This window comes from Acipenser ruthenus, chromosome 31 (genome assembly GCF_902713425.1).
Source record: "Acipenser ruthenus chromosome 31, fAciRut3.2 maternal haplotype, whole genome shotgun sequence".
Classification (NCBI taxonomy): Eukaryota; Metazoa; Chordata; class Actinopteri; order Acipenseriformes; family Acipenseridae; genus Acipenser; species Acipenser ruthenus.
The window spans coordinates 11,454,005-11,479,523 of record NC_081219.1 but is presented as its reverse complement, the minus strand read 5'-3'; the positions used below and the strand labels follow the sequence as shown (position 1 = coordinate 11,479,523).

The window sequence follows — 25,519 nt, the reverse complement described above, 5'->3', positions numbered from 1 at the left end:
CTCCCTGGGTGTCTCCCTTTTCAAAAAGGGTTTCTGCAATCCAATTTGATAATATAAAGATCCACCAGAATGTGTGCCACTTACTTTTTACATCTTTCACAGCTGTACATATTATCACCTGCCAGCAAAACAAAAAAAAAAAAAGTGTAAGCCACCACTTTAATGAGACTTTCAGTGCATCTACTGTATACGGTCATGGAGTTAGGGGTAATGTGTCATTTCACCAGCTCCAGTGTTGAAGCACGTTTCCTCTACTTCCGGAGTCTTGTTAGTAACAGACTTACCTTTCAGCTCATCCGCAGCAAAGAAGGCAGCCAGGCAGTCCTCCAGAGTGACAACTGGACCCCAAAACCAGCTGGGGATACAGGACACGAGCCTGCAACGAGACACAAGGGACAAGACGGGATCAAGCAGCCTTTTCTTACCAACCAGGGGCAGCTGATCGTTTTCATCTGGAAAAGCAAACTAGAATTCAGCAAGCGATTCCTTCCAATGAATCTGCAGTGGAGATGGGGTTTCTTGAGCTTTCATTCTGTAACCCCATCTTTTCTACTCCTGGGACACACAGAGCCTACATGGAAAATCAACTCAGTTATTGCATAGAACCCCCGGCATTGTGGCGGACAGATAAATCTGTGAAAAATGAGGAACTTGCCCCCAGCACTCCTCTCAGCCAGTCCCTCGCTCCTCTCTCTGCAGTGGGGGGAGGTGAAATCTATCTCAGCCAGTCCTTCTCCCCTCTCACCTGCGGATATAGTCCATGATGTAGGAGATCCAGCCCTGGGAGCCGTAGGTCTCGTTTTTGGCAGGAATGCTTTGGTGGATGGAGGAGTGTAGTTTGGCAAGATCCTCCTTTCCCGGGATCGGCAGAGACAAGTCCTGGAAAGTCTCCACAGTGGTTGAAACCTTGGCATAAAAACACAGCATTATAAACACAATGAGACATACCTGCATTAAAACACTGCCGCCTAGCTCTTCCTGAACTAAAGTCAGTCGTCCAAATCAGAACGATACATCTATTCAGTTGCCCCAAACTGCCACACAGCTCGAATTCACTTTCCAACACTGCAGCCCTGCTACTGAACTACCCACAACTTGCACACTGCATGCCATCTCTCTATACATGTGCCTCCTTCCTTCTGCAGTTTGACCATGGACCATCTGACACCATCTACCTAACACACTGCAAACCTACAGCTAAAACCACCGAGCTGCTTAGTACCTAAGCCTTCCAACCACCAAGTCTTCAAAAGCAGCTACTTTCAGCACCATAAGTGCCCCCAGACAGACAGTGTGACCCCCACCTCCGTACCCACCCTGTCGCAGGTGAGACACTGGACCAGGCTGAGGATGGAGCCGTCAAAGATGTCCGAGATAACGCTGCGGTACCGGGGCTGCTGCTTCTTCTTGGCACCCAGGAGGAGCTGAGCTGTGGCAAGGTGAGGATACAGCAGAAAGTCTGTGCATATGGGTCCATGAAATAAGAATTAACTGTGGCGTACAATAGTGTGGACCTATGTTTCCAAATATTGTGGTCTATTTACTGAACAGGAGGTAGATCTTAACACAGCTGCCCTTAAAACTGTTGACCAACTCTGTTGCTGACCTTTTTTTTTGCTGTTGCTTGGGGTCTGCTGTAGAAACACAATTTAAATCCATCAGTCCTTCTGTGTAAGCATTTCAATATAAACCTAGTGTACACTAAATATCTAATTGGCTGATCTTAATATCTGTGGATTTCTTTCCTGTGGATTGTATTTCTATTAGGTGGTGTTAATAAAGGGTCAATTCATCGGACCTGATGGAAAAACAGCAGATGATCCAAAAAGGTGATATTAAGATCTGCCATGGTTTAGGTCATCGAAACCGATCCCATAGAGGAGGGAGAGGCACGCATGTGGTACCTTTCTTGAGCGAGTATGCTGTGCCCGCGATGCGCAGGGGGCTGGAGCGAGGCGGGCTGCTGGACAGTTTGGGGTGGGCCTCCTGGTGGCCGTGGCTGGGACTGCAGGAGCGCGAGAGGCTGTGCAGCAATGCGTCATTGTCAGGTTCTGAAACTAGACCACAAACATCAGAATAAAAAGAACGTGAACCAGACTGCTGGGATTCAGACTGAAAGCATGGGGAGGTCTGAGACCTCAGTGCTCAGTTTAATCCTTTCTCATTTAGTGAAAAGGTTCATCTAAAATGTTTTGCATGCATCTTGGATAGCTAAATACATCTGCATTTTACATGCAGTATTTCACAGAGATGCAGCTAAATATGCAAATATACTTAATCTTAAAAAGATGTATACAGCTAGTTGCACAGACCCATATTAGCCCTTAGCATGCACTAAGGCAAGTGGTAATTGTGAGTCTGTCAAAACCATCCATTTAACACTTTAGGAGCAGATTTATTGCAGTCAGCTTGTGCTCCAGTACCTGCTCTGTGGTTCTGTTTGCTGACGCTGTTTGGAGGTGGATCCTCACTGTCCCCAGCCCTTGTGGCCCCTCCCTCCTCCGCGGCGGTGTCTATGTCTGCATCCTCGTCCATCTCCTGGGAGCCACCTCTCCGTGGAGACCCCGAGACCCTCCTCTCCTTCAGCCGCTCCTTCTCCGAGATCCCCCCGCGGATCCCCCCACTCTCGTCCTGGATCAGTATCCCCTCGCCCCCCTCCCCCCGGTCGCTGCTGGCGCCCGAGTCACAGGACAGGAACTCGTCCTCGGAGGGGCTGCGGTCCCCGTCACGCCGCTCCTCCCTGTCAGACTCCGCCCCGCACTCGGGCTCCTTCAGCTCCTCGTGCAGCTGATCCATCAAGCAGCGCAGGAACTCCTGCGTGTCCTGGGGGAGCAGGGAGGCAGGACACAAACACACCGGCTCAGCACCGCCTCCCACTGCACACCGTGCAGCTTAAAAGAGCAAATATCTTCAAAACGCCAATTTAGTTTCTTTACATTTCCCTTGTTATCCTAGGGGTGTCCTGGAAAACCTTGATCCTACAATTTCAGATTCAACTGATCTGGCTTAATATTACCATCAAAAACGATTTTCTGGAAAATAAAATTAAAAAATTAATAGTTTTATAGTGCTTGCAGTAATGGAGTGGTTCTAGTTTCTGTCGCTCCAATGCTGCTCTTACCTGGCATTGAGCTTGCCTACAGCTTGTTAGTAGCAGCCTTCCTCATTTCATTCTATTGCTGGCACTCCGGATTCTCCAGACAAGATCAAAGCAAGCTCAAAGCCAGGGAAAGGCAGATTTAGAGAAAAATAATAACTAAACTCAGAACAACTCAGAATTACTACAAACAAAATAAAATAGTGATGGAAGTGTAAAGAAGCAACTCAAATTCAATCTGAAGCGACTTCCTCTTTAAAATGTCAGCTTGGTACGTATCTGAAACATCACAGTTAACTTATGTACGCCTCTTGCCGTTTAGAATCTTAGTACGTCGTTTTCAATCATCACATCCTTTGACTATTTTTAAAAAAGCAGTTCAACTGGTACACCAGAGTTCTTCTAATGTTACTCTAAATCTGGCTCGCCAGGTAAAGGCAGATTTACTATTGCAGGAACAGAACACAGAGCCACTCAGAATGACGGCAAAGACCATAAAGCACAGGAAATGTAAAACAGTAATTCAAAAATGCATTGGAAGCTACTTACTCAAAGTAAAAATAATAATCTATACAGTATAAAGGGACTTGGCCACTTTGCACAGCTGTTCTGTGGGGGGGGGGGGACCCCAACAAATTCAGAACGGAATTGAGGATGGGTATAATCTTGAGCACAGAAAACCTCCCTGCAGCAAACAGTGTCCATATTAACCAGTTCTAGCCAGGTTCCACTGCTCTGCCATGAACGTTTCTCCCGCTACAGCGATACAAAGTGCTCAAGTGACTTCATAATAACCGGGAATAATTATTATTTCAAGCATAACATGGCTTTGGAAGAAAATTGTCAAAAGCAGCTACTTCACATCATGAAGAGTTTCTAAAATAAAAACATTTTTTGCTTTGAGTTGTAGATACATTACATTTTTTTCTTCACACAAATACGATAAGTAAATACAGTAAATACGATATAAATATATAAAAAAATGATTTCAGGATGTTTGACAAAAGCCCTTCTTCAGCAAACACATACACACACATATATATATATATATCTATTATATAAACACACACACAGGAGGTATTTAAGTGGCACAAAGGCCCTCGTCATTATCTCCTTTGATTGTATTTTGAAGGGAATACGAAAAATTAACAGACATCAAATAGGTGGGTGGCAATGACAAGAAGGAGGGCTTTGACAGAGACACCCTGTAAATCTTTTTTTTAGATAAACATTTCAAATCCCATCTGTTTCTCCCGAGTCTTATTCCCACAGTTCCTACCCAGACGGATGTTGTTCTCCCTACCTGCTGCGCAGTTCTCCCTACCTGCTGCGCGTAGCCTCTGAACATGGGGTTAACCAGCTTGATTCCATGGGACAGACTGGTAGGAACTACGTAACTGGGACTAAAACACAAAAGGGAGACATTTGGCAACCTGATATTCAACCTGGGCAAATGTGTCATTTTATCAAACAAGGTCCTCAGACTATTTAACTGGGTCGACCTGCGAGATCCCCCGTCCCCCAGTTAACACCTCCAGTTTCAGCACTCCTGGTCAAACGCCTGCATCGTAGAGAATGGCTGCAGAGAATCCGTACCGTTTCTTGTGCCAGAGTTCAGAAATCAGTTTCTGGTAACTCTTGCAAAGCGCCGGCTTCTTATCTGTGCGGACCAGTCCTCCGCACTCCAGGAAAAACTGAGTCAGAGGCGGGCTGCAGAGGAACAGGATTGAGAATCAGCGACACAAAAGTTCACCTCATCCAGATCACAATGTGTTATTAGATTTCTCTGTAGCAGAATCCACCTGGCATTATCCAAGCCTGTAGAATCCTAGTTCCTTTCTAGAATGACTTCAAAACAAAGCACACGATGCTGTGACCTTTCAATGGTTACAACAGACCAGGCGTGGCCAACAGAGTTGAAAGGTCACTATTAGACGCTATGTATCTTTAACCTGACTATTACCCTCCATTTTAGAATGCCCCGGATTGTATGACATAAGATGTTAACGCACCAGTTCGAGAGAGCTTGCAAAGCAGCATTCATGTAACAGGAGTTCCCAATGTTCTTCATTCCAGTGAGACCTGAAGAATTCAAAGCAGGGGACACACTAAGAGAAGGCCAGGGTTTATTTTGAACAGGTGTGGAATGGAAATCACAAACGCATCTGAGGTAAAACTACAGGAAACACAGCTCTGGTATGCAAATGACTTAAGGGTGCAGACAGTGATTCTCTTTGTTGAAAATGCCCTGGGAGATCACAAAATCCACAGACAGCTGAATAAAACCTTTGATGTGAAACAATCAAACGGATTGCTCTGGAAAAACACTCCTAGGAAATCCTGCCTGGCAAAGTACCTTCCTTAAATTTAAAGGAATTATTTTTATCCCTCTTTCACGCACCTTTTAGCTGCTAAATAATCCAGTTTGCAGTAAAAATGTATATAGTCTTTTAGTTTCCCATAATATGGTTGTCAAGCATAGACCATTTTACATACATATCCTGAAGCCAAAGCCCAAGTATTGATTTGTATCTCAAGATACCAGCACAGGAGGGGTGGGGTGTATGAGGGCTGGAGGGTGGGGGTCGAGGGAGGAGCAGGGTGAAGGGTCACGCTACCTCTTGGTTTAAATTCATCCCCTTCTGACTCTGATTCCCCCTCGTCTGCAACAGTAATTGGAACAGCCTTTAGAGGCCGGCTGGCAGTCTGGGATACAGGGCCCTGGGAAGAGAAAAAAAAAAAAATTATTCTCCATGCCAAATAGCTACACCTGTTACTACTGCTGCAGTACTGTTATAAACCACCAGGGCTTACTTTCAGCCAAGATATCCAACTGCGTACAAGTGTGAACAAACTGATTTGGGGTAAGTAAAAAGGATGAGATACACAGCAAGACATGAAGCCATTGATACTATGAGCAGAACACTGAACCAGTGGTCCAGATTCTCACAGCTTTCAAATAATGACCAAAACCCCTATGATATGAGGCAGGAAGGAAGGGAGGGAGGGAGGGATGGAGAAACTGACACAATCTCTCTCCCCCCTCTCCCAAGCACCTGCTGCAATTCAGAGAATGAGATGGACTTGAAAACAAGACAACAGAAAAGGGAGGATCAGTAACTGGCAAGCCTGTTTGTACAGCTGCTTAACTGGGAGAGGTGTTGTTTGAGTGATTCGTTCCCTGCCAGAAACATGAAGGAGCGTGTGAACCGCTACCTGCTCCAGTGGCTTGCAGTGATGACCACTCGGGGTGGGCACAGCTGGTTGCTGCTCCAGGAACACCTCCCGCTCACAGATGTAACACCAGACCCGGAATGTGGTCAGATTCACCGTCAGGTTGTGCTTTTTAGCCTGAAGAAACAAAGCAACCAACAGACAAAATGACTTTACAGTACTTGCTTGCGAAAGCATCTGGTCTGCAAAACACTGATCAGAATGCATGGACGTTTTCTGTGCAGGATGCAGCTCCAGAGAGCCCAAAGTGGAGCGCTTACCTGTGCGTGGAAAGTGCTGTGATCAGCATAAGACTCTCCGCAGCCTACATAGGGACATCCACTCTGCAGAGCGACACAGATAAAAACGTACACATGAATACCACCCTCAGTGAGTACGTGTCTGAAATATCACACAGTATTTATGATCTTTAGAATCGCTGTGTACATCAGTAAGAAGTACCAAAAATAATAAATGCAGTATTTCCGGCATCCACTGGGATACAGTTGCAGGGGGAATGGGTTAACGGTTACACTCTGGTGTACCGTCTGAACTTAGACAGGTTTGAGAGCCCTTTTTAGAACACAAGGGTGCTTAAACTTTGAAGTTTTAAAGTCGCCACGATGGGCTGACTGAAACTAAGTTTTATACAAAGTGAATCTAAAGAAGGTGAAGAATACATTAGTTAAGATAACAGATAGCACCTGTTCCACCTCTATAATTGTTTGTCACTTGCACTATTAAGCAGAATATACTTTGCCTTCAGAAATGAGACAAAGTAATCTGTTATCAATAGTGGTATATTTTAAAAAGGCAGCTCAGCTTTCTAAAAAGTCTTTTAAATTCCCCAGTAATGAGAGGATTAATCACAGGGGCTGTTCTGCTTAACAAATATTGAACGCATGCCAATGAAAGTATTTCATCCTAGCTAACGTATTTCATCATCTCTTAGATCTGAGCCCAAACAGTGCCACGTGCTCACTCTTACATTTCCACATGAGGATTTTTGTAGGACAAATGCACAGTGCGTGTTATTATATGTGTATTGTTACAGTATCAGACTAATGGCAAGCCCAGAATTGTGGGGGTCAAGGGTCCACCCAAGCTTTCCAGCAGCTGACACTGATGACATATCCAATGTAACAAACAGTACATTTTGGTGAATTGGCCCTGTATTACTTTTTATGTTGCAACCTCAAATAAAGATGAAGACACAGTAGCACAATACAATGAAAGGTATGGGTTCAATGTGTTTGAGATAATCTGCAGTTGACTGTTTTGTAACATACTGGGTGCCTCCTCTAAAGACCTTCCTAGCCTAGCACTGTTTTGCTAACGGGTAATAAAAGACAGTACCTGCAGACAAGCCCAGAGGTTTGGTCCAGCAGCCCCACACGACTGGCATGTTCCCTAGAGCACAGAGAAAGATATCAAACACTTTCAGACCGCTTACAGCCTGCAAGCAATTAACATGAGCAATATAATGAATGCATCCCTTTCACATCTCGAGGAACAGCATCCTTCACTGGAGTTACAAATATAGAATGTAACGCTATGGTTAAAAGTGTTACAGCATCGCCCTAGTTTTTATTATTATTATTATTCTCAATCCTGAAATCCTAGGCGATGCCATAGCTGTATAGAGCATGCACTCAAATAAATATAGAATTGGTATTTTGCGTAAACATACATTTACAGTCTGACTGACTTTTCACTGCTATAGAACACAGTGAACATGTATAGTACATGAAAAAAGCACAGAGCCTTTTTAAATTTTCCGACAGTTATTATAATATACATTTTAATGACCTTGGATTTGCGTAATAAATCCTCCTTGGTGACTTCCCCTATAGAATCCAGGTGGGTACAAAAATCGGCTATTTCCGTCATCTTCTCTGAATTTTACCTGGAGAGATTAAATGAATAAATAAATAACCAAATAAAAGTAGGATTAGATGAATGAATAAATAAAAGGCAGCTGTTTCAACCAGTAGGATTTTGACAGCTGCTACACAAGAAATGCCTATAGTATACAACGACCCTCTTCCCTTTCTCAAACTTAAGAAATTGGACCTCATAAAGACGTAGATGGCTCTGGTCACCATAAATAAAAAGAAAAAAAAAATAAGTCACCAGAAAACCACGTTTCTGCTCCCACACCAGAATCACAGAGCTTATTGCTCAAACGAATCAAGCTTTTATTTTAGATACCCATTTAAATACCGTGCAGATTGGAGCCTCTATTTCTGGTTTACAATACCAGGTTCTCACGCCTGTAATCCCCAACACACAGTACTCTTAATAGTATTAAATGAGAAAACCGGTCTACGTTTTTGGTGCAGCTTGATGCCAGTTGCCAGTGCTACTGTAAATACATTCTCCCGAGATACATCTGTGTCACATCCCTTGACGTTGTAACATTTGTACAAATAAATGCAACAATATCAATAGTATTCTTTAATATTACAGCTACTAACTACAGTGAAGATAGTGTGCGGTTATGTACAAGGCATGCACAACCCCAATTCATTTCAATGATATACAAACGTAAACAAACATTAAATATTAACGGTATTTCATTGCGTGTTTCCATGATCCCACCACTTAGGATAACGCCTTAGTCATCATATACTAGAGATTTCCGTCACTGAAGCTCATTTGAGTGGGATTTCGGTATATTAACAAAAAAAACCGCTATATCTAAAAAAAAAAAAAAAGAAATGATATAAAAACTATAAACGTTATGCTGTGTATTTGTACGGGTATGGTATATATTTAGCCTATAGTTTGTTGACATTGCAGTGGTGGTAGCACAGACCTTTTTCCAGCGCAAGAAAAACACTGTATTACGTGAATGCCATATACAGAAAGCACGTTATAGGCACATTATTACACATTGCATAAAAACGTTATATTGCGTCAGTGTTTATCGTTAAAGAAAAGATAACACGCCCATCGTTATAGCTACTAGGTTACAGGTAAGGTTTTAAAGATACAGCATTCGCCAGGTTGTGCATTAAAAAAATACATAAACCATACGGACTACGTAAACAAATCGTTTTTTTTTCAGCGAAACATGCCTGTTAATCAGCTCGGGCTGACATACAAGCAGAAAATTCCCTGCTGCAGTCAGAGCTACATCCACAGGCCCTCTCACGACTCTGCACAGGAGAAAATAAAAAACCTCCGATTAAAATTAAACAAAATATGCACGCACATAACACTCCCACTAATTGGTAAGGTATAATTACCTCCACCTGGCAGTTTGAAAACGAAGTCCGGGAACATTAAAATAGATGAAAAAAACGTAAACTAAAAAACATAGGGGTCTGAGATCGCAAGAGCTCTACAGCATGTTCGTCCTCTTCAGCTGTGTTATTAATCACGCTTCCTACAACGATGCAAGTTATTTGCTGTGGGCTATGCAGGATGGGAAACCGAAGATTAAATTCAGAACTCCTGTTGTATTCGTTTGTTCTTTTCTGGTGTTGTTTAAAAAGTTGTCTTTCAATTATTTATATTCTATTTTATAATTTATATTTGCCAACTGCTGCGTCATTTAAAAACTAATCCGCAAGAAATTATACTGCGCTCAATCTAGAGTCGTGCCTGCATTTATCTTTGAAATAAACGAAAACGGTTGTCATGTTTACAGCTATAGTTTATAACACCAAGGGATATATCATTCATCAATGTAATTACAGTGTTGTTCACATCACATCTCCTGAGTCTGTACAGTGCAGCCCAAATAAACACATTAACTGTTACATAAAATGATGATCAGCGTGAGTCAGAAGAAATAATTAATAGGATTGAACACATTCACTGGTTTTTGCTAAGAACAACTTTTGCAAACTGCAGCGTCTCCAAACGTTCTTGAACTTCTGCTTGAGTTCTGGAGTGGCCACTGTGGTCCAGGGATGTCCGTAGATTGCATTAGCTTTTACCAATTACACCCTTAACCCATTCAGTGCAATTGTCCTAATTTGAGGACAGGCTACTTTATACTTATTTAGAGCATTTTTAATTTCCATTTACATAGTGGGTTAAGTGATACGTGAAAAACAAGCGATGCTCAAGAGACTATCGGGTGGTTTTGGGGAACACGTCGTCAAGATAGATCAGAAGCGGTTGCATCTTATTAGAAATAATAAATAATAATTAATGAAGACACACGTTATCGGGATACTTAAATTTATTGTTTCTCTTCGCTCTTGAACCAAGCATTTTTTTAAACATAAAATAGCCTCATTCATACAGTTATACTGAGAAATCTTAAAACAGCACATTGGCATTTATAAATGCATTATTTATTTGTAATGAGTGAACTGGTGCATGATGAAACTGTTTAAACTGCGTGAAAGTATATTAGGCTCTTTTTAATATTTTATCATGTATTTATTTTACCAGGTAAGAGTTTGTTGCGGTAGATACCTCTTTAGTGAACTGGTGATTCATATTGCTTCTGGAAATTGCTTCCTCATTTTGGTTACCTTATGTGGCCCTTCTCTACCACTTATCTATATAATATAGAAACAAACTCTTCTGTGGCCACACGTATAACCCCAACATTACGTGGACTAGGGGAAGCGGTTTTAGATATCTCGCCGTTCAGACTGCACATACGAAATAAAAAAAAAACTTCTGCCCTTCTGAGGTCAAATTGAATTCTACTCGACTTCAGATCGCTTACACGCTTAGTGACGTAAATAGCGCCGGACGTTCTCTTTTCTGCGTCATCAAAACGTCCCACTCTGGAGAAAAACAAAACCACGGTATACTAAAAAACACCAACAGACACAAATATTTTGAATTTGGTTGTTTAACATAAATACTATTATAATGCCTCCTGGTAAAAATTTTAGAAGAAGGAGAGCGGATTCAGATGACGAGGAAGATGAGCAGACGACAGAAGTAGTACGGTAAACTTCTTTGTAATAATATTTAGTGGCAGTGCGTGTTGTTTGCGCTTTCAATAAATAGAGTGCACATCCTTTCATAAGGCAGATGGTATTAAGTGTCAGTCATCAGATAACTGTCGAAATCAGGTAGGCTGCTTAATTAACAGCACGTTTAGTATTTTGTTGTACATTAATTATTGGAGTGACCCATTCACGTGTCGAGACGGTTTGTGTTGTTTAGATACTAACAACCTGCCAGGTAACACTTTCTTCAGCTACCTGTGACTCGACTCCGCTAATGCAAAAATAATTTTGCGGTTCACAGGTCCAAAGTGGATGAAGCGAAGGAAGTGCAGAGTCTCCGGAAAAGGCAACATGGTGTGAGGTAAGAGGGGAAGACGTGTTTTTAAAACCACAAAATACGAGTCTGCTTGTCAGTTAAACAATCTGTTTTATCAAAGGCAGAACAGGAGCCAGTCTTCTCGTTTCTCCCTTGCAAGAATGGTCCAGAATATATTTGTTATTTACGTCTTACCGAGTAATGGTAAGGTCCCATAGGAGAAAGTGTATCTTGGAATTAAGAATGATCATTTTACTTGGAGGAGCAGTACGAGACAGTAAAGGCTGGTGTCCGAGACCCTAGTTGACACTATTCTTGGACTTCCCTGATGTTGATTTAGGTAAAGTAGTCTAAGATTAGTGATAATCCGCGTATGTGAAGTGTTTCAAAAATACAATAAAATAAAATAAAACGACATGTGACAGTTTCTTCTCTCCTCAGTGTGGCTGCCTTGTTGGTGGGTGAGAAGCTGCCGTTGGAAGCAGAGATTGAGGTGTGTACAAGCAGGACTTTCCTGCGTCTGTCTTTTGAGAGAGGAAAAAAAGAGGTTGTCCTTCTGTAACTAGAAGACTGTTTACCAAATGGACATATGAAGCGCTGGCAAGGTATTCAAGTCACAGGCCAACATTTTGTGCAGGAATGCAAGAAGCTACTAATGAAGGTCAAACAGTACACCACAATAGAACTGGCCTGTGGTACAGAATGTTGAAAAGGTTACTAATAACTGATTGGAGAATTATACCACATCTGTGTGTAGTGGTGCCATATTAACTGGAACCTGTTATTACAATACTGTATTTGGAATTAATAGTTGAGCAATTGCAGATTATAATAATTGATTTATGATTTGTTACTAAACGTTTTGGACTTGGTTCCAAATACATGTATTTTTTTCCCTGTACAGCATGACCATTTTAAATTAAAGACAGGAGGCGTTGTGGATATGAAGAAGGTTAAAGACAGGAACAGAGACATGTAAGTCTTATATAAAATAGCTTTACGACCACCTCCCCAAAAATAAAATGTTATTACTGAGCAGTTGTCTCAAAACTGTAAAAGCTAGCTGTACCTTTCATTTTACAGATATAGTGACGTGAGGTGTTTAAGTGCTATTTTGAATTAGAGTATTGCACGTGTCGGAAACATTATATAAATATATTCTTCTTCCCAGGACTGAAGACGAGACAGACCTGAACCTGGGGACCTCATTCTCTGCAGAAACAAATTGTCGTGATGAGGATGCTGACATGTACGTTTTATGAGCCGTCGATGCCTACAACACATCTGCATGCCACCATTTAGTTTGCAATGTAACTGGACGCTCGTTTTTCAGTTTCAGGGGAGCGGCCACAGAGTTTGAGACATAGGCACAGAAAATACTTTGGAATACTATATTGTTACTAGTCGGAATACAGTTTATATTGCCATACAGCATTCATACACAACTAACCCTGAGCATTAAGAAAATGGTATTACAGAAAAAGCCAATCCATGTTCTGGAACTGTGCCTAGCTAGAATATTAGTGAAGGAAGGATTCTTGTTGCAAGCTGTATAGACAAGGACTAAGAGTTGCAGGGATGGGACAGCACAGTACATTTATTTCTGGTTTAGCTGTATTGATCTGAGGATTTCACACTGCGGCAGAAGCCCTTTTTGTAAAGTCGCCTTCTCTCCAAATGAAATTCCCTGCAGGATGAAGTACATAGAGACAGAGCTGAGGAAGAAGAAAGGGCAGGTGGAGGCAGAGGAGCAGAAGGTGAAGGTGAAGAATGCAGAGGATCTTCTCTACGAGCTTCCCGAGAACATCCGAGTCACGTCCGCCAAGAAGACCGAGGAAATGCTGTCCAATCAGATGCTGAGCGGCATTCCGGAGGTCGACCTCGGAATTGAGTAAGCAAGCAGCCCAAAACAGCAAGCTCTCATGGCAGCCTTTATAGAAAAGTGTTAACGTCCATCCATGAACAATTTATACTATGTACGCAAAGGTACAGGTATGGCCTTTGCATTCTATGTTCTAGTATTATTAAACAAAAAAGCAAACAACTCTCTTCTTTCAGAATTATATTGTTAAGATTTGTCAAATGTTTTAACAGTTGTCAGCGGGGAGATGACTTAGAAGGAGGAATGGGTTAATAAGAGGAATACCAAGACCCAGTTGTGGTCTGAACTGGCCCTACCAAGGACTTGCAGTCTGTTTTCCTTGTTCTGTTTCAGTGCAAAGATAAAGAATATAATCACCACAGAGGAGGCAAAGGCAAAACTCCTGGCGGAGCAGAGGAATAAGAAAAAAGACAACGGCACTTCCTTCGTGCCCACAAACATCGCCGTGAACTACGTGCAACACAACCGCTGTAAGCATTTCGCATTGTCTTTCATTCAATATATTGCAAAGCTCTACATTTAAACTAAGATTTGAAAGTTTACCTTTGAAGCTGCTAAATGCTGACAGGTGAGGCTTTGACTAGTCTCATATGGAGATAAATGCATTGTACAAAAGCCAGAATGGCAAACGTATTTGTATTTTAACCTAAATTATTTGCATCTTTTTTTAGTCTATCGTGAAGAAGTTAATGCACCAGCGAAAAGGAACAGAGAGGAACCCAAAGCCCGGCCCCTGCGCGTGGGAGACACTGAGAAACCAGAACCTGAACGTAAGTAACGTTTATCCAGTGTACTATGATCAATACATCCAAACGGCTTTGGAGCAGGACTGCTTTTTAGGAAATAACCATTCATGAGTAAAGTTATTACAGCCTGCCACCACGATCGCTCTGATCTGAAACCCTTCTCGTTTCTCACCAGAATCTCCTCTAATCCGCAAGCGGCCAGCCAACGAGAAGGCCACTGACGATTACCATTACGAGAAGTTTAAAAAGATGAACAGAAGATACTGAAATGCAGTGATGAGGACACTCCCTGGGAATCTGCACCTTTCTTTTTATTTTGTAAAGCTTTGGTCCCAGTATGCCTACAACAGATCAGTAGTTACGGGATATCTAAGTCTGGTTTTGTGACTCTTTTAGTCCCCTTCACACACACAGTATAAAGATTACCAATAACATTTTTTGTTGTTGATACTCAGTATGTATTAAAACAAAATATGTGGGAGAAAGACTTGGTATTGTAATATTACTACATTCTTATACAAACTTGATTCACAAAGATTTTTTCAGTATCTTAATGAAATGTCCTTATGTGCTTCATACCAGATATGTCGATTAAGGCAAGGTTACACAGTAACAATGACCATTCCAAGGGTGTTTTTTAAATAAAATTGTTATTCTTATTTTGTATGTAGTTTGTATTTCCTTATCTGAAGCACGTAACAGTATGATCACAACCTGCTTAAGTTTTAAGGTTAGACCAAAAATAAAATCCCTCCAACCGTGCAAAAGTAACTTGACATTTCTAAAGAAAACATAGGTTTAAAGAAAGAAACAACTTTTAATTCCATGTAATTACTATCACAAACAATGCATGTTGACAGATAACTTTCAGTTTATAACTTAATACACCAGGATGGTTAAAAAAAATAACGCTACAGTGCTTTGACAAAGAACTAAACAATATTACATTAGTATTGTTTTACACCTTTTTTCCCTACAGAACCAAACTGAATCTATACCTTATAGGATCAACCTGTACAGAAAAAAGACAGCATGGGACTGCTAAATGTAAATTTCGTGCGGATGGTACATAAGCCCAAACTAAATATAGTGGGCAACAGCCACAAAACAGTCCACGCCAAATACCTGTAAATACGTCTGAAGTAGGACCTTTGTTGAATTTCATTTGTGTGCTATTGTTACCCTATTTGTTCAGTCACCATTCACTTGCTCCCATCACTGTAACAGTCTCCTGAGGTGACACAATGTTTCCAGTGCAATGATATAGTTATTTTGTATACAGTAACAGTTAAATCAGACATTAGTCTGCTAGTCTCCTCTCTCAAACTGGACTACATGAGTCCTGCTGTTGACTGGAAGAATGAAAGAATAATTATTTTAAACATACCCTTAGAATTCTTACTAGGCGTGTGTACCAGACCTTCAGCTTAAATGTAAAAAGCATGATACAGACAAATACACAAACGATGTACGTTTAGAAAGTAGTCATTCTGAAATAATGGATGTCAGTTAATTCAATCACCCTGAAGTGGTCAACCTGGCTCCTTATCTCACTGACAGCAATTTTTGACTCAGTTAAATCTGGAAAAGCCTGTGGAAACTTACAAACGTTTCAGACTGCTGTTCCTCACACTTGTAATTAGTACTCGATAGGTTCGGTTTAAGATGCAAGTGCAATCCTAATGCAGGCGTGTCAAAGTCTTGGAAGTAAGTAGCCGAATGATAGGCAAAAAACTGAACTTTCATATGTCAAGGTATCAAACCTTTAAAAGCAGTATCCAGTCAGACCAGGGAATGGGGAAGTACGAAGTACTAAACCAGTAACTTCAAATGATCCTAGATGTGTTAGAACAACAGCTTCCCAACCTGCCAGAAAGCCAGAGGCTGGAAGAGAAATAAAAAAGAAGTCCTGGTATACATTTCACCGCGCTGACTGTTCATGCGTGCTCCGAAGTGCCTGCTCCATGTCCGTTCAAGCGCTCTGGTGTGGAACCCTGAGACCCTACTCCGCTGCTGTCCCCGACTCTCGCTGTGCCCATGGATCCAGAAATCCCTTCTGGAGAGACCAGGCTGTCCTGCCGTTGGAATGCCTCGCACAAGGGCACGTCACTGCTGTCCCACAGACTGGTGCTTTCCGGAACAAAAACCCAGGAACAGAATCAGCACATAGGGTCACAGACGCACAGACGAACAAGGGGGTGAAAAAGAGCACAGGAGGAAGAAAAGCATTCACCAGAATTAGAAAGGGGAGTGGGCCATCATCTTTTCATTTACTACTTTGGAAACCAATGCTGAAACATCAAAGCTTTAGGTCAGCTTGTGTCTTCCTGTTCATTCCAAACGAGGTCATGAATTAATAAATTGAACCAAGCAATAGAATACATCCCAACTGCTCCAGAGACATTGAGAAAGCCATGTGGAAGAAGTGTAATAGATACCCACTAGTGTTGTGGGAGAGAGGGAGAGGGGGGCACCCTTTAAATTGTGGACCTGTTTGCAACAAGGTACTGGACCAGGCAACTCAATTACAGAAACCTGTTGTTCGTGACAAAAAAGTATGAGGGGCCTAGCATGTGGCTTTGTTAATTTAAGGCTTAAATACATGTATATATTTGTGTGGTGTCCCAGTACTTGCGGGAGGGTAGCATTTTAGGGAATAACTGAGGTAATATATCAGTGGCTCTAGTAATTCCTTTCAGACAAGCCTTAAACCGTACTGAAAAGTAAGAGAGGATGAATCAAAGAAAAGGTAAAGGAAGAATTGTACACAATGGGATGGTTAGGAATATTTACTATGATCAGAAATAAAATACAAAAACTATAAAAAAAAAAAAGGATAAATTTATTTGCACTATTTTATTTTAAATTAAATGCAATGGATATATACTAGAGTGTAAAAAATTAAAACACCGACACTACAGAAACATTTACATGGAAGTCATGACTCTTAGATGCTCTTATCTGTAGCAACATCGTATAATTATTAACAAATACTGCATATTAAGAAATTTAAATACACTTTGCATTTGCTTAATAACAGGTACTGTTGTAGCCAACTAAATTTGTAGTGTGACAAAGATATTCTCCTAATACAGGGCATAAACTTTAATGATAAGTTAAAGTACTACTTGCCAGTAAATTAGATGTAACTAGTTAGAAAAGACTATCTAAAAGAGGAATATCCAGAACAATCAATAAAAGGATGACAAAATCCAATTTGTAAACGAGAACTAAATCCACAGCATGCTGGCGTAGATGCTGCTATGTAATGTGAAAGCTAATTAAGACGTGTTTCTTGTCACAAGCATAGTAAAAGTTTTTGCCCTGTAATATTTCACCATTAAAAAGCACAAAAACATGGGATATGCAACAGTATATTATTGTATAAATACAAGATTTACTTTAAAAAGGTGTATTTCAGTCTCCAAACATTTAACAAAATAGTATGCAGTATTACTAATGTTTAAAATGCATACTGTACATTTTGAACTTAATGTAATACATTATTGTATTGAAAGATAAAACTCGGCTTTACAAATTAATGTATTTGTAATAACTTCAGAAATCTGTACTGTACAAATTTTCATTAAAACAACTCAATTGGTTACTAATGTAAATCTAAGTGTAAATCTACTAATCTATAATAAAAATTGTGTCTTACTTGGCAATATTAATATAATGTCTTTTTTAATGCCCCACAATTTCATAATACATAATTTCTGAAAAAAATTAGACAGCTTGTGCAAATTATACATTTCATTGCAGGATGCATTTTGAATTTTCATTGGGGAAATTAATTCACCTGGTGCTCAGCGCTGGGGGATCTCAAACAGAAATTATTTCCTGCTGGATTACATGTTACTTTGTTTGCAAAGTATATTTCATTGGCCTTTTTTTCTGAGCAAGAAAGCGTTTCTTTAAAAGGTTTCTATGAATATCTCAAGTTATATTAGTTATATATATATATATTATTTTAATATAAACTATTAGAAATCAAGCATTATTCTGTAGTAATTAAAAAAAAACTCAGTAGGCTTTAAGGATTGTCTGACAAGGCACTTTAAAAACTTTTTACAATATTGTCATCGCAGGGAGAGTTCTGGGAGGGTCTCAGGAAACCTTCTTCAAAGCAACTAGGCAACACAATTGAAACTGGTCACCTGTTCTGAAGATCAGCTATTCAATGCAATTACCTTTTTTTGCATTACTTAAAGCAGCCAAGCCCAGAACTGGATGCTAGTTTAGGCAGTGCAAACTACTGCCAGAAGAGCAGGCTTCTGGGCAGGCAGTGACTATGAGGTCACTCACAGTTGGCCACTAGTCTCTCAGCAACAGCTGCTGTTAGATGTGGATGGGGAGATGAAATAAACAGGGGAGTGACTGTCCACACAACACACACACACACAAGTATACACTTTAACTGACATATATAAAGGCACTAGCGAGGTTATAGGGGAAGGGGATGTACTGTATGTAGGAGCCTATTTGTACCTTGAGGAGTAATATTCTTCCTCTAGCTCGTACAGGTCGATTGCGATCTCATCCCGCAGGTTAGTGAGTTTCTTATCACACTCTTCCTGCAGGGCGTGCAGCTGCTGATTCCGATGGTTTATGGCCTCGTTCACAGACGGGAAGTCGTTCAGGATCAGAAACTGCTTCAGATCCGACACCAGCTTCATCAGGGATTCCCCGGCTCGCACCTACACACACACACACACACACACACACACACACAGACAGACAGACATGTCACTCAGCACTGCTTCTAAAGGAACAACAGTTCACAGCAAAGCAATTAAAATAGGCATCTATAATGGGCCACAATCTACAAGGACTACCACCGTGGGCCATTGGGAGTGTGCTAGCCTATGCTCATAAAGATAACGGATACGGACCGCTTCGTATAACCATTATATGTCTTGTAAAAACTTCAATCTTCGAGCTAACGTTAACAAGAGCAAGGGGAATTCAGCATTTTCAAAAGGGATGCACAACACTTCAATATAGTTAGAAATGTTACTTCGAAGGGCATTCGCAATTTCAGAAAGTTGGTTGTAAATTGAAGACCAGAAGTTGATACGAGGCAATAATGCAAAGTGGGGCTCCCACCACCAACAACAAAAAAGACCTACTCACAATATTTGCTGCTCTCACATGCATTTCATAGTGTTCTTGTTCTGCTTGGGTGGCTCGTGAAACCTGGGTTTCATCTTCAACCTGCAAATGTAAACATTCACTTAATTTAAACCCTGATTGCAATGTGTGTGGTTAAGTGGGAGTGCCCATGGCTGCAAAACACTGGGGTTGGTAATAAATAAACAAACACGTGAATGTATGAATGAATATAGACTGTTAAGGGGGAGCAATACACCTGAACTTGGGGTGTGTTTACGGGGAAAGGGGAAGGTGCAAGCAAGACAAATGGCGTGTAATGTTTTTACAAGAACATTTTACACAAAGATAACCAGGCTCCCAGATCTTTGGGATCCAGTTAGGTTTAACAAGTTGTTTTTATTATATAGCGTAATATATATTTTTTAAAGATATTAAACATAAGGGGAAGAATCTGAAGTGTCATACCTTCAAGTCCTTAAGTTAATTTCACGTTTGATTTCAATTTGTTCATTAATACTAACTTAAGCTGAAGTTACATTAAACGGAATGGGAAACTAACTTTTACCCACCTTTGCAGTTTTTATGATCTCTGTAAAATTATCGAGAATAGATCGGATATCATCCTTGAGTCTCTTGTTGTAAGACTGAAGCAGCGTTTCTTTGCTCTGAGGTAAAACTCTTTGTGAAGACATTTTGCTAAGCACTTGTCTAGCAAAACTGCAGCTGTGTGACGAGAGAAAAGAAAAGGTCAGAATTGTGCGGAGTCAACAACAAAGTTCCATTGTATTTATAAATATATATTCATTATTACGTTGGTTAATTAACTGAATATTAAAAAATAAACAAAAACACAACATACCCGCAATAAAAAAAAACATCTACTTCATCGCATCACAAAAAAAACATGAGATAAAAACATACTACTAACTTCGTTACTTTAGCTGTGTTCAACACAACCTACACCTACCTGCGAGTCCCACCCACCTCTTTTAATCATTGGTGTTTCAAATCAAAAAGGCACCCGCCTCTCACTCTAATTGGCGTGCAAATGACAAAGCCGCTAAAACAGCATAACATTGATTGGTCGTCTGAGTTATAACCACGCCTGGTTTACCAAGTTTAGTTGACTGAATAGCAGGTCAGGTTAAAAAAACGAATGTATTATTATGTTATTCCTATTTAAAAAAAAATACATATACCCAGATTACTGATTCCAAATAGCAAGCAAAATATTCCTTGAATATACGATCATAATTGTATTGCTAAATATGCAAGTTAAACTGAAATACAGTGTATGTATAATTGCATTTTTTTTCCGAAGTTGTGTTATTTTCATAATGAAACGTTTCAAAATCTTTTTTTTGTTTTTAAATTATACTGCTGCTTCCGTATGGTTGAAAAATGTTGTAACAACACAGTCGTTATTAAAATCATAATTAATTGGTGTGACGTATTATTGTTGACAAGTGTCTGACATCATCGCGAAAGAAAAAGAGCTGTGACGACAACACGCCGGGGTCAGGAGTTCTCGCGGTGTTTCCCGCTCGATACTTATAATTCCCACAATGCTTCATTCTTCCTTTCTTTCTGAACCAAGATGGTGAGTGAGTTGTATTTAACTGTGGAGAATTTGTGCCTTTTATATCCTGAAACATCTACGCGGAAAAGGCACAACACCCTGATAAACACAACCTAGCATACTCTATACAAACTTATTTTGATATCCCGGCGGTTATTTAAAAAAATAAGTTTGATTATTTATATTAAAAAGTGAGATAAACCGATGTATTCATCTCTGCCAAACTAACATCAGTGGGTTTTTTTTTATTCCGGATGGACTTTTGTTATACCAGCAACTGTTAACATTCATAAATGCAATCATTTGGTATTTAAGTCTTTCAGAACTTAATGCAACGTTTTTTGTTTTTTTTTACGGTGGCTTAAAACAACCTAATTTTGCTCGTCCGAATCGGGAAGGCCCCGGTAACCCAATGCAACGTACCCTGAGTTTGTGTGTTGCCATGTGGAGTTTAAGGATGGGCTTTTTGATGATAAATAACGTTCATTATGTCTTCATGAAACCCAAGCCATTGAGTTGGCTTGTAAAAGTGTATTTATTAATGTGATCTCGTGTTTATGACCAAGTGATTAAGCCAAAAGTTATATTGAACATTATTAATTTGTCCACGTAGGGTCTTTACAATGAACATATGTCTGTGTATACGGGTGGCTTTTGTTCGGAAGTGGTAAATCAAATGGTGGTTTAAATAAAATGTTTGGTATAGGCTCACACCGAAAAGCTGTTGACGTTCACACTGCGTATTTTCATGGTGTTGCGTGTTCGTATGCCTTCATAGATTATTTTCAGGCTGTGATTTTATATGTACTATACAAGTTAGAACCCGTTAAAGTAGTGTTAACAAGTTAAGAACTCGAACTGTCCATGCCTTTCTCATGCTGACCTGAAACGTGCAACATGCTGCTAGGTGAATTATGGCTTGATGCAATGATGTCTGAATTTCTTCACCTGAATCTCTATGTGGATCAAACTACACGAGCTTTTTAACCCTGAGCATCAGCCAAATTCGGATAGTCAACGTTTATTTATCGATAGTTTTGCAGAACCAAACTAGAATTTGACTTTGCCGTTTGATACCAATGAGAAATAACCGTGCTACTTTTTTTGCCGTTGTAGCCGAAGGGGAAGAAGGCTAAAGGTAAGAAGGTGGCACCTGCCCCTTCTGTCTTGAAGAAGCACGCCGCCAAGAAAGTCGTCAACCCCCTGTTTGAGAAGAGACCCAAGAACTATGGCATTGGTGAGTTCTTATATCTTCACTCTTATGCACTTTATTAGCAGTTTAACTTGAGTTTCACAACCCAGTGAATACTCTTCACTGCTAAGTTTCATAACTATTTTTATTTGGTTAGCTATCAGTGCTTTATAATACTCTGTCTTTAGTATTTCATGCAAATGTTGCAATCTATTAGATGTGAAGATGTTGACTTGTATCCAGTCTTAAGTGTGGTCTTGCTCACAGTGGACCTGATGTCCAGTTAGTGCCATTAAACCTGCTCTCATCGCCATTCATGTGCTGGAACCTGTGCAGATGATGTAAAGAATATTTGCTATCTTATAAACAATGCTGACAACCCCACCAAGATCGCTGATGCACTAGCTTCCAGTCCAGTTCATGTACCCTGTGGAAATGTAAAAGGTGCTTGTTTCTCTGATCTAACGCATGTGGTGTACCTGCAGGTCAGGATATCCAGCCCAAGCGTGATCTGACACGCTTTGTGAAATGGCCTCGCTACATCCGGCTGCAGCGTCAGAAAGCCATCCTGTACAAAAGGCTGAAGGTGCCCCCTTCAATCAACCAGTTCACCCAGGCTCTGGACCGCCAAACCGGTAAATGGGCTCTTGTGTGGTTTTGGGGGTACAGACTTCTGTATGAGGTAACATCCTAGCTGTCTAGGGTAGATGGACCTTATTCTCCCAAACATGCATGGACCCAATGTAGTGGTAATGTTTGGATGAGGTTGCAGTTCTAATTTAGCAAAGCTGTAAACTCACGGGGTAATTGATATGTGGACTTTAAAGATCTACATGCTGTGCAGATGATGTGAATGAATATTTGCTATCTGAGCATCAGTGCTGAGATATACCCACCAAGATCTCTGATGCACCATGTCTTGTAACCTTTTAATTATGTGGGGGGGGGGGGGGGTGGTAGCTGAATACAAATATGCCTCTTCAGCTGGCCTAAAAGTGTAATGCTGCTGGTTTTAAAAGGAATGGCTAGCCTCATTCTTTCCTCTCTCTGTCCAGCAACCCAGCTCTTAAAGCTGGCCCACAAGTACAGGCCTGAGACCAAGCAGGAGAAGAAGCAGAGGCTGCTGGCTCGCGCTGAGCAGAAGGCTGCTGGCAAAGGAGATACCCCAACCAAGAGACCCCCAGTCCTCAGAGGAGGTAAAACACTTGGTTCAGGATCTGAATGCTGATTTGTGAGCTCCATGTTCCTGTTCATGGCTATTAAAGTTTGAGTAATGGGGCAGTCAATGGAGTTTAATGGTGGTGGTATGCATGCTCCATAGTGTGCATCATTTTCTTGCTGTGGCCCTATCTGTTCTAGAGGTGTTATGGTTGATGCAATGATGAATGAATTTCTTCACCTGAAAACCATGTTGAACAAACTTGAGCTTTTTAACCCTGAGCATCACCCACTACTACTGAGATTTATTTTATAGAGCCTTTCAGAATTCAGCTGTTGGAAGGTAATTTAGGCTTTTAGAAAGATGCCATCTATAATCTCAAAGAATACTGAATTGAAAATAATCCTGCAGTAAGATTGAAAGTAGCATTTGAGCATAGCGGATTCACAGACCCATATTTGCACCAAATGTTGGATTACCTACAGTCTTATTTTTATTTTTCTTTTCCCTGGCTTTTAATATACAGGGGATATGGGTGTTCTGAATTCAGTTTTTAGTAGATGCTTTAGGTAGCTAAAGAAAGATCACCACTTCCAGACCAAAAGAGGTCTTAAGCATTGAGATGCTGAATTAGAAGTTCCATGTGTGACTGGGAGCTGACATTTCTATCATGGCTTCCAGGTGTGAACACTGTCACCACTCTGGTGGAGAGCAAGAAGGCTCAGCTGGTTGTCATTGCCCATGACGTGGATCCCATTGAGGTAAGTACTGTTTGCCATTGAGTTGTGTTGTACCCTAGACATAGTGTATTGGCTACCTGCATTTTTACATGTGTTTTTTTATTGTTAAATTAGTGACATTCTACCAACTTCAGTTTAGGTCCTAGAACAGAAAGAGTGCTGTTACAATGATGATTTTTTTGAATTTCTTCACCTGAATCTCAATGAAGATAAAAACACGAGCTTTTTAACCCTGAGTAGCAGCCAAAAGCCTTTTGTAGTGATTCTATTTATCGTTTTCTAAATCAGAAACCTTGGTATCTATATGCTTTGAAAGGATGAAATGTAGAGGGGGTTGTGTGGCATGAGAACCATAATGCTTCATGTGACTTTAATAATTTGCAGTGGTAAGTTAAGTGTGATTTGTAAGAGAAGTAGTATTTCTGAAAGCCCCCTCCCTTGGCTTTCAGCTGGTTGTGTTCCTGCCTGCACTGTGCCGTAAGATGGGCGTTCCATACTGCATTGTCAAGGGCAAGGCCAGGCTGGGCCGCCTGCTTCACAGGAAGACCTGCACTTCCTTTGCCTTCACACAGATCAACCCGTAAGTGAAATCTCCAGACAGACAAGGGTGGGGAGGGTTCAGTACTTTTGAGAGTGTTCATATCAAATACAGCTTTCCAGTAATTTGCACTTTACCAGTGTACAATGAAACAGACCTGGCAATGATGTTTGAATTTCTTCAACTGAATCTCTATGTGGCTATATGAGCTTTTTAACCCTGAGCAGGTTTGTCCACAGATAACCAATTTGGTGTGATTTTAGTTGGCATTCTTTTTTAATATTGGTTCTCGATTCTTCATAGTGAGGATAAGGGAGCTTTGGCTAAGCTGGTGGAAGCTGTCAAGACCAACTACAATGACAGATATGATGAGGTGAGCTTCTGGATACTGTGTTTTACATAACCTGGGAGGTTTATCCCTGAGTCTTGTTACATCTTGTCTACTTGATTTATACAAATTCTTGTGCTTTTTAATTGGTAACAAATTACATTGTTGCCAGTGATTTGACTACACTGTATTTTTAAATACAGACCTGGTAATCAAAGTAACTGTATAAAGGTTGTGCAGATGATGTGACTGAATATTTGCTATCTGAGCATCAGTGCTGAGACATATCCACCAAGATCTCTGATGCACCCTTTCCGAACTTTTAGACTCCGTGTTTATTACCTCAATTTAATAGTTGCATGTTATGAGGTGGTAAGATATAGTTCTGATTTTAGTTTTTTAAATGCATGTAACTTTTTTCAATTATTTTCCCCTCACAGATTCGCCGTCACTGGGGAGGAAACGTCATGGGTCCGAAATCCACAGCCCGTGTCGCCAAGCTGGAAAAAGCAAAGGCCAAGGAACTGGCGACCAAGCTGGGTTGAATCTTCCAAGCTTGTGTTTACCTGTTCTGTACATAAAAATAAAAATCCCAGAAAAAAAGCAGTCTTGTAATTTCAGTGATTCTGATTGGTGGTTTTTTTTTTGGGGGGGGGGGGGGGGTCTTAAATGGTATACTGTGTTTGAGT

At 40.6% G+C, this 25,519-nt stretch overlaps 4 protein-coding genes and 7 non-coding genes across 20 annotated transcripts in view; 9 read left to right on the top strand and 2 right to left on the bottom strand.

Annotated features, from left to right (window-relative positions):
• Positions 1-10,235, bottom strand: part of LOC117396903 (ubiquitin carboxyl-terminal hydrolase 20-like) — a 31,116-nt gene extending 20,881 nt beyond the window's left edge. For 4 of the 9 annotated variants that reach the window (XR_009309605.1, XR_009309604.1, XM_059005587.1 and 1 more), the window contains exons 1-16: positions 9,562-10,230; positions 9,391-9,471; positions 8,120-8,216; positions 7,667-7,720; positions 6,592-6,654; positions 6,314-6,448; positions 5,716-5,818; positions 5,110-5,179; positions 4,694-4,807; positions 4,401-4,500; positions 2,424-2,823; positions 1,905-2,057; positions 1,305-1,429; positions 746-906; positions 285-376; positions 85-118 (exon numbers count right to left, since the gene is read on the bottom strand). Coding sequence is in view for 6 of the 9 variants with exons in the window: in XM_059005587.1 (XP_058861570.1) it covers positions 85-118; positions 285-376; positions 746-906; positions 1,305-1,429; positions 1,905-2,057; positions 2,424-2,823; positions 4,401-4,500; positions 4,694-4,807; positions 5,110-5,179; positions 5,716-5,818; positions 6,314-6,448; positions 6,592-6,654; positions 7,667-7,720; positions 8,120-8,200 (1,685 nt within the window). In the remaining 3 variants the exon portion in view is untranslated. Of the gene's footprint in view, positions 1-84; positions 119-284; positions 377-745; positions 907-1,304; positions 1,430-1,904; positions 2,058-2,423; positions 2,824-4,400; positions 4,501-4,693; positions 4,808-5,109; positions 5,180-5,715; positions 5,819-6,313; positions 6,449-6,591; positions 6,655-7,666; positions 7,721-8,119; positions 8,217-9,390; positions 9,472-9,561 lie in introns of all 9 variants that reach the window. The other 5 variants (XR_009309606.1, XM_059005589.1, XM_059005588.1 and 2 more) reach the window with 5 other exon arrangements.
• Positions 10,236-10,366: 131 nt separating this feature from the next.
• LOC131702922 (splicing factor C9orf78 homolog) lies at positions 10,367-14,666 on the top strand. Its single transcript, XM_059005591.1, has 9 exons — positions 10,367-11,232; positions 11,537-11,596; positions 11,993-12,044; positions 12,456-12,526; positions 12,723-12,800; positions 13,245-13,442; positions 13,767-13,903; positions 14,105-14,203; positions 14,355-14,666. Exons 1-9 carry the CDS (start codon positions 11,153-11,155, stop codon positions 14,444-14,446), a joined length of 867 nt encoding a protein of 288 aa, XP_058861574.1. The 5' UTR covers positions 10,367-11,152; the 3' UTR covers positions 14,447-14,666.
• On the bottom strand, positions 14,534-20,278 carry LOC117421896 (mediator of RNA polymerase II transcription subunit 22). 2 transcript variants are annotated; one of them, XM_034036375.3, is made up of 5 exons: positions 20,154-20,277; positions 19,864-20,017; positions 19,316-19,396; positions 18,671-18,879; positions 14,534-16,309 (listed from the first exon to the last, which is right to left on the bottom strand). In XM_034036375.3, exons 2-5 carry the CDS (start codon positions 19,984-19,986, stop codon positions 16,117-16,119), a joined length of 606 nt encoding a protein of 201 aa, XP_033892266.1. In that variant the 5' UTR covers positions 19,987-20,017; positions 20,154-20,277; the 3' UTR covers positions 14,534-16,116. The 2 variants fall into 2 exon arrangements, with proteins under 2 accessions (XP_033892266.1, XP_033892267.1); XM_034036376.3 differs by lacking the exon at positions 14,534-16,309 and having other exon boundaries at positions 16,954-18,879; positions 20,154-20,278.
• A 1,226-nt stretch (positions 20,279-21,504) lies between these two features.
• LOC117421947 (large ribosomal subunit protein eL8) lies at positions 21,505-25,450 on the top strand. The gene is made up of 8 exons (XM_059005209.1): positions 21,505-21,540; positions 21,990-22,110; positions 22,551-22,700; positions 23,121-23,261; positions 23,906-23,985; positions 24,414-24,544; positions 24,806-24,875; positions 25,271-25,450. Exons 1-8 carry the CDS (start codon positions 21,505-21,507, stop codon positions 25,373-25,375), a joined length of 834 nt encoding a protein of 277 aa, XP_058861192.1. The 3' UTR covers positions 25,376-25,450.
• On the top strand, positions 21,796-21,871 carry LOC117397040 (small nucleolar RNA SNORD36). The gene has a single exon (XR_004664195.1). It is a non-coding gene; the product is annotated as a small nucleolar RNA SNORD36 (small nucleolar RNA).
• On the top strand, positions 22,397-22,466 carry LOC117397030 (small nucleolar RNA SNORD24). The gene has a single exon (XR_004664198.1). It is a non-coding gene; the product is annotated as a small nucleolar RNA SNORD24 (small nucleolar RNA).
• Positions 22,905-22,977, top strand: LOC117397031 (small nucleolar RNA SNORD24). Its single transcript, XR_004664199.1, has one exon. It is a non-coding gene; the product is annotated as a small nucleolar RNA SNORD24 (small nucleolar RNA).
• LOC117397043 (small nucleolar RNA SNORD36) lies at positions 23,439-23,510 on the top strand. Its single transcript, XR_004664196.1, has one exon. It is a non-coding gene; the product is annotated as a small nucleolar RNA SNORD36 (small nucleolar RNA).
• LOC117397045 (small nucleolar RNA SNORD36) lies at positions 24,127-24,205 on the top strand. The gene has a single exon (XR_004664197.1). It is a non-coding gene; the product is annotated as a small nucleolar RNA SNORD36 (small nucleolar RNA).
• Positions 24,661-24,730, top strand: LOC117422730 (small nucleolar RNA SNORD36). Its single transcript, XR_004547654.2, has one exon. It is a non-coding gene; the product is annotated as a small nucleolar RNA SNORD36 (small nucleolar RNA).
• LOC117397032 (small nucleolar RNA SNORD24) lies at positions 25,066-25,138 on the top strand. The gene has a single exon (XR_004664200.1). It is a non-coding gene; the product is annotated as a small nucleolar RNA SNORD24 (small nucleolar RNA).
• Positions 25,451-25,519: the final 69 nt, after the last annotated feature.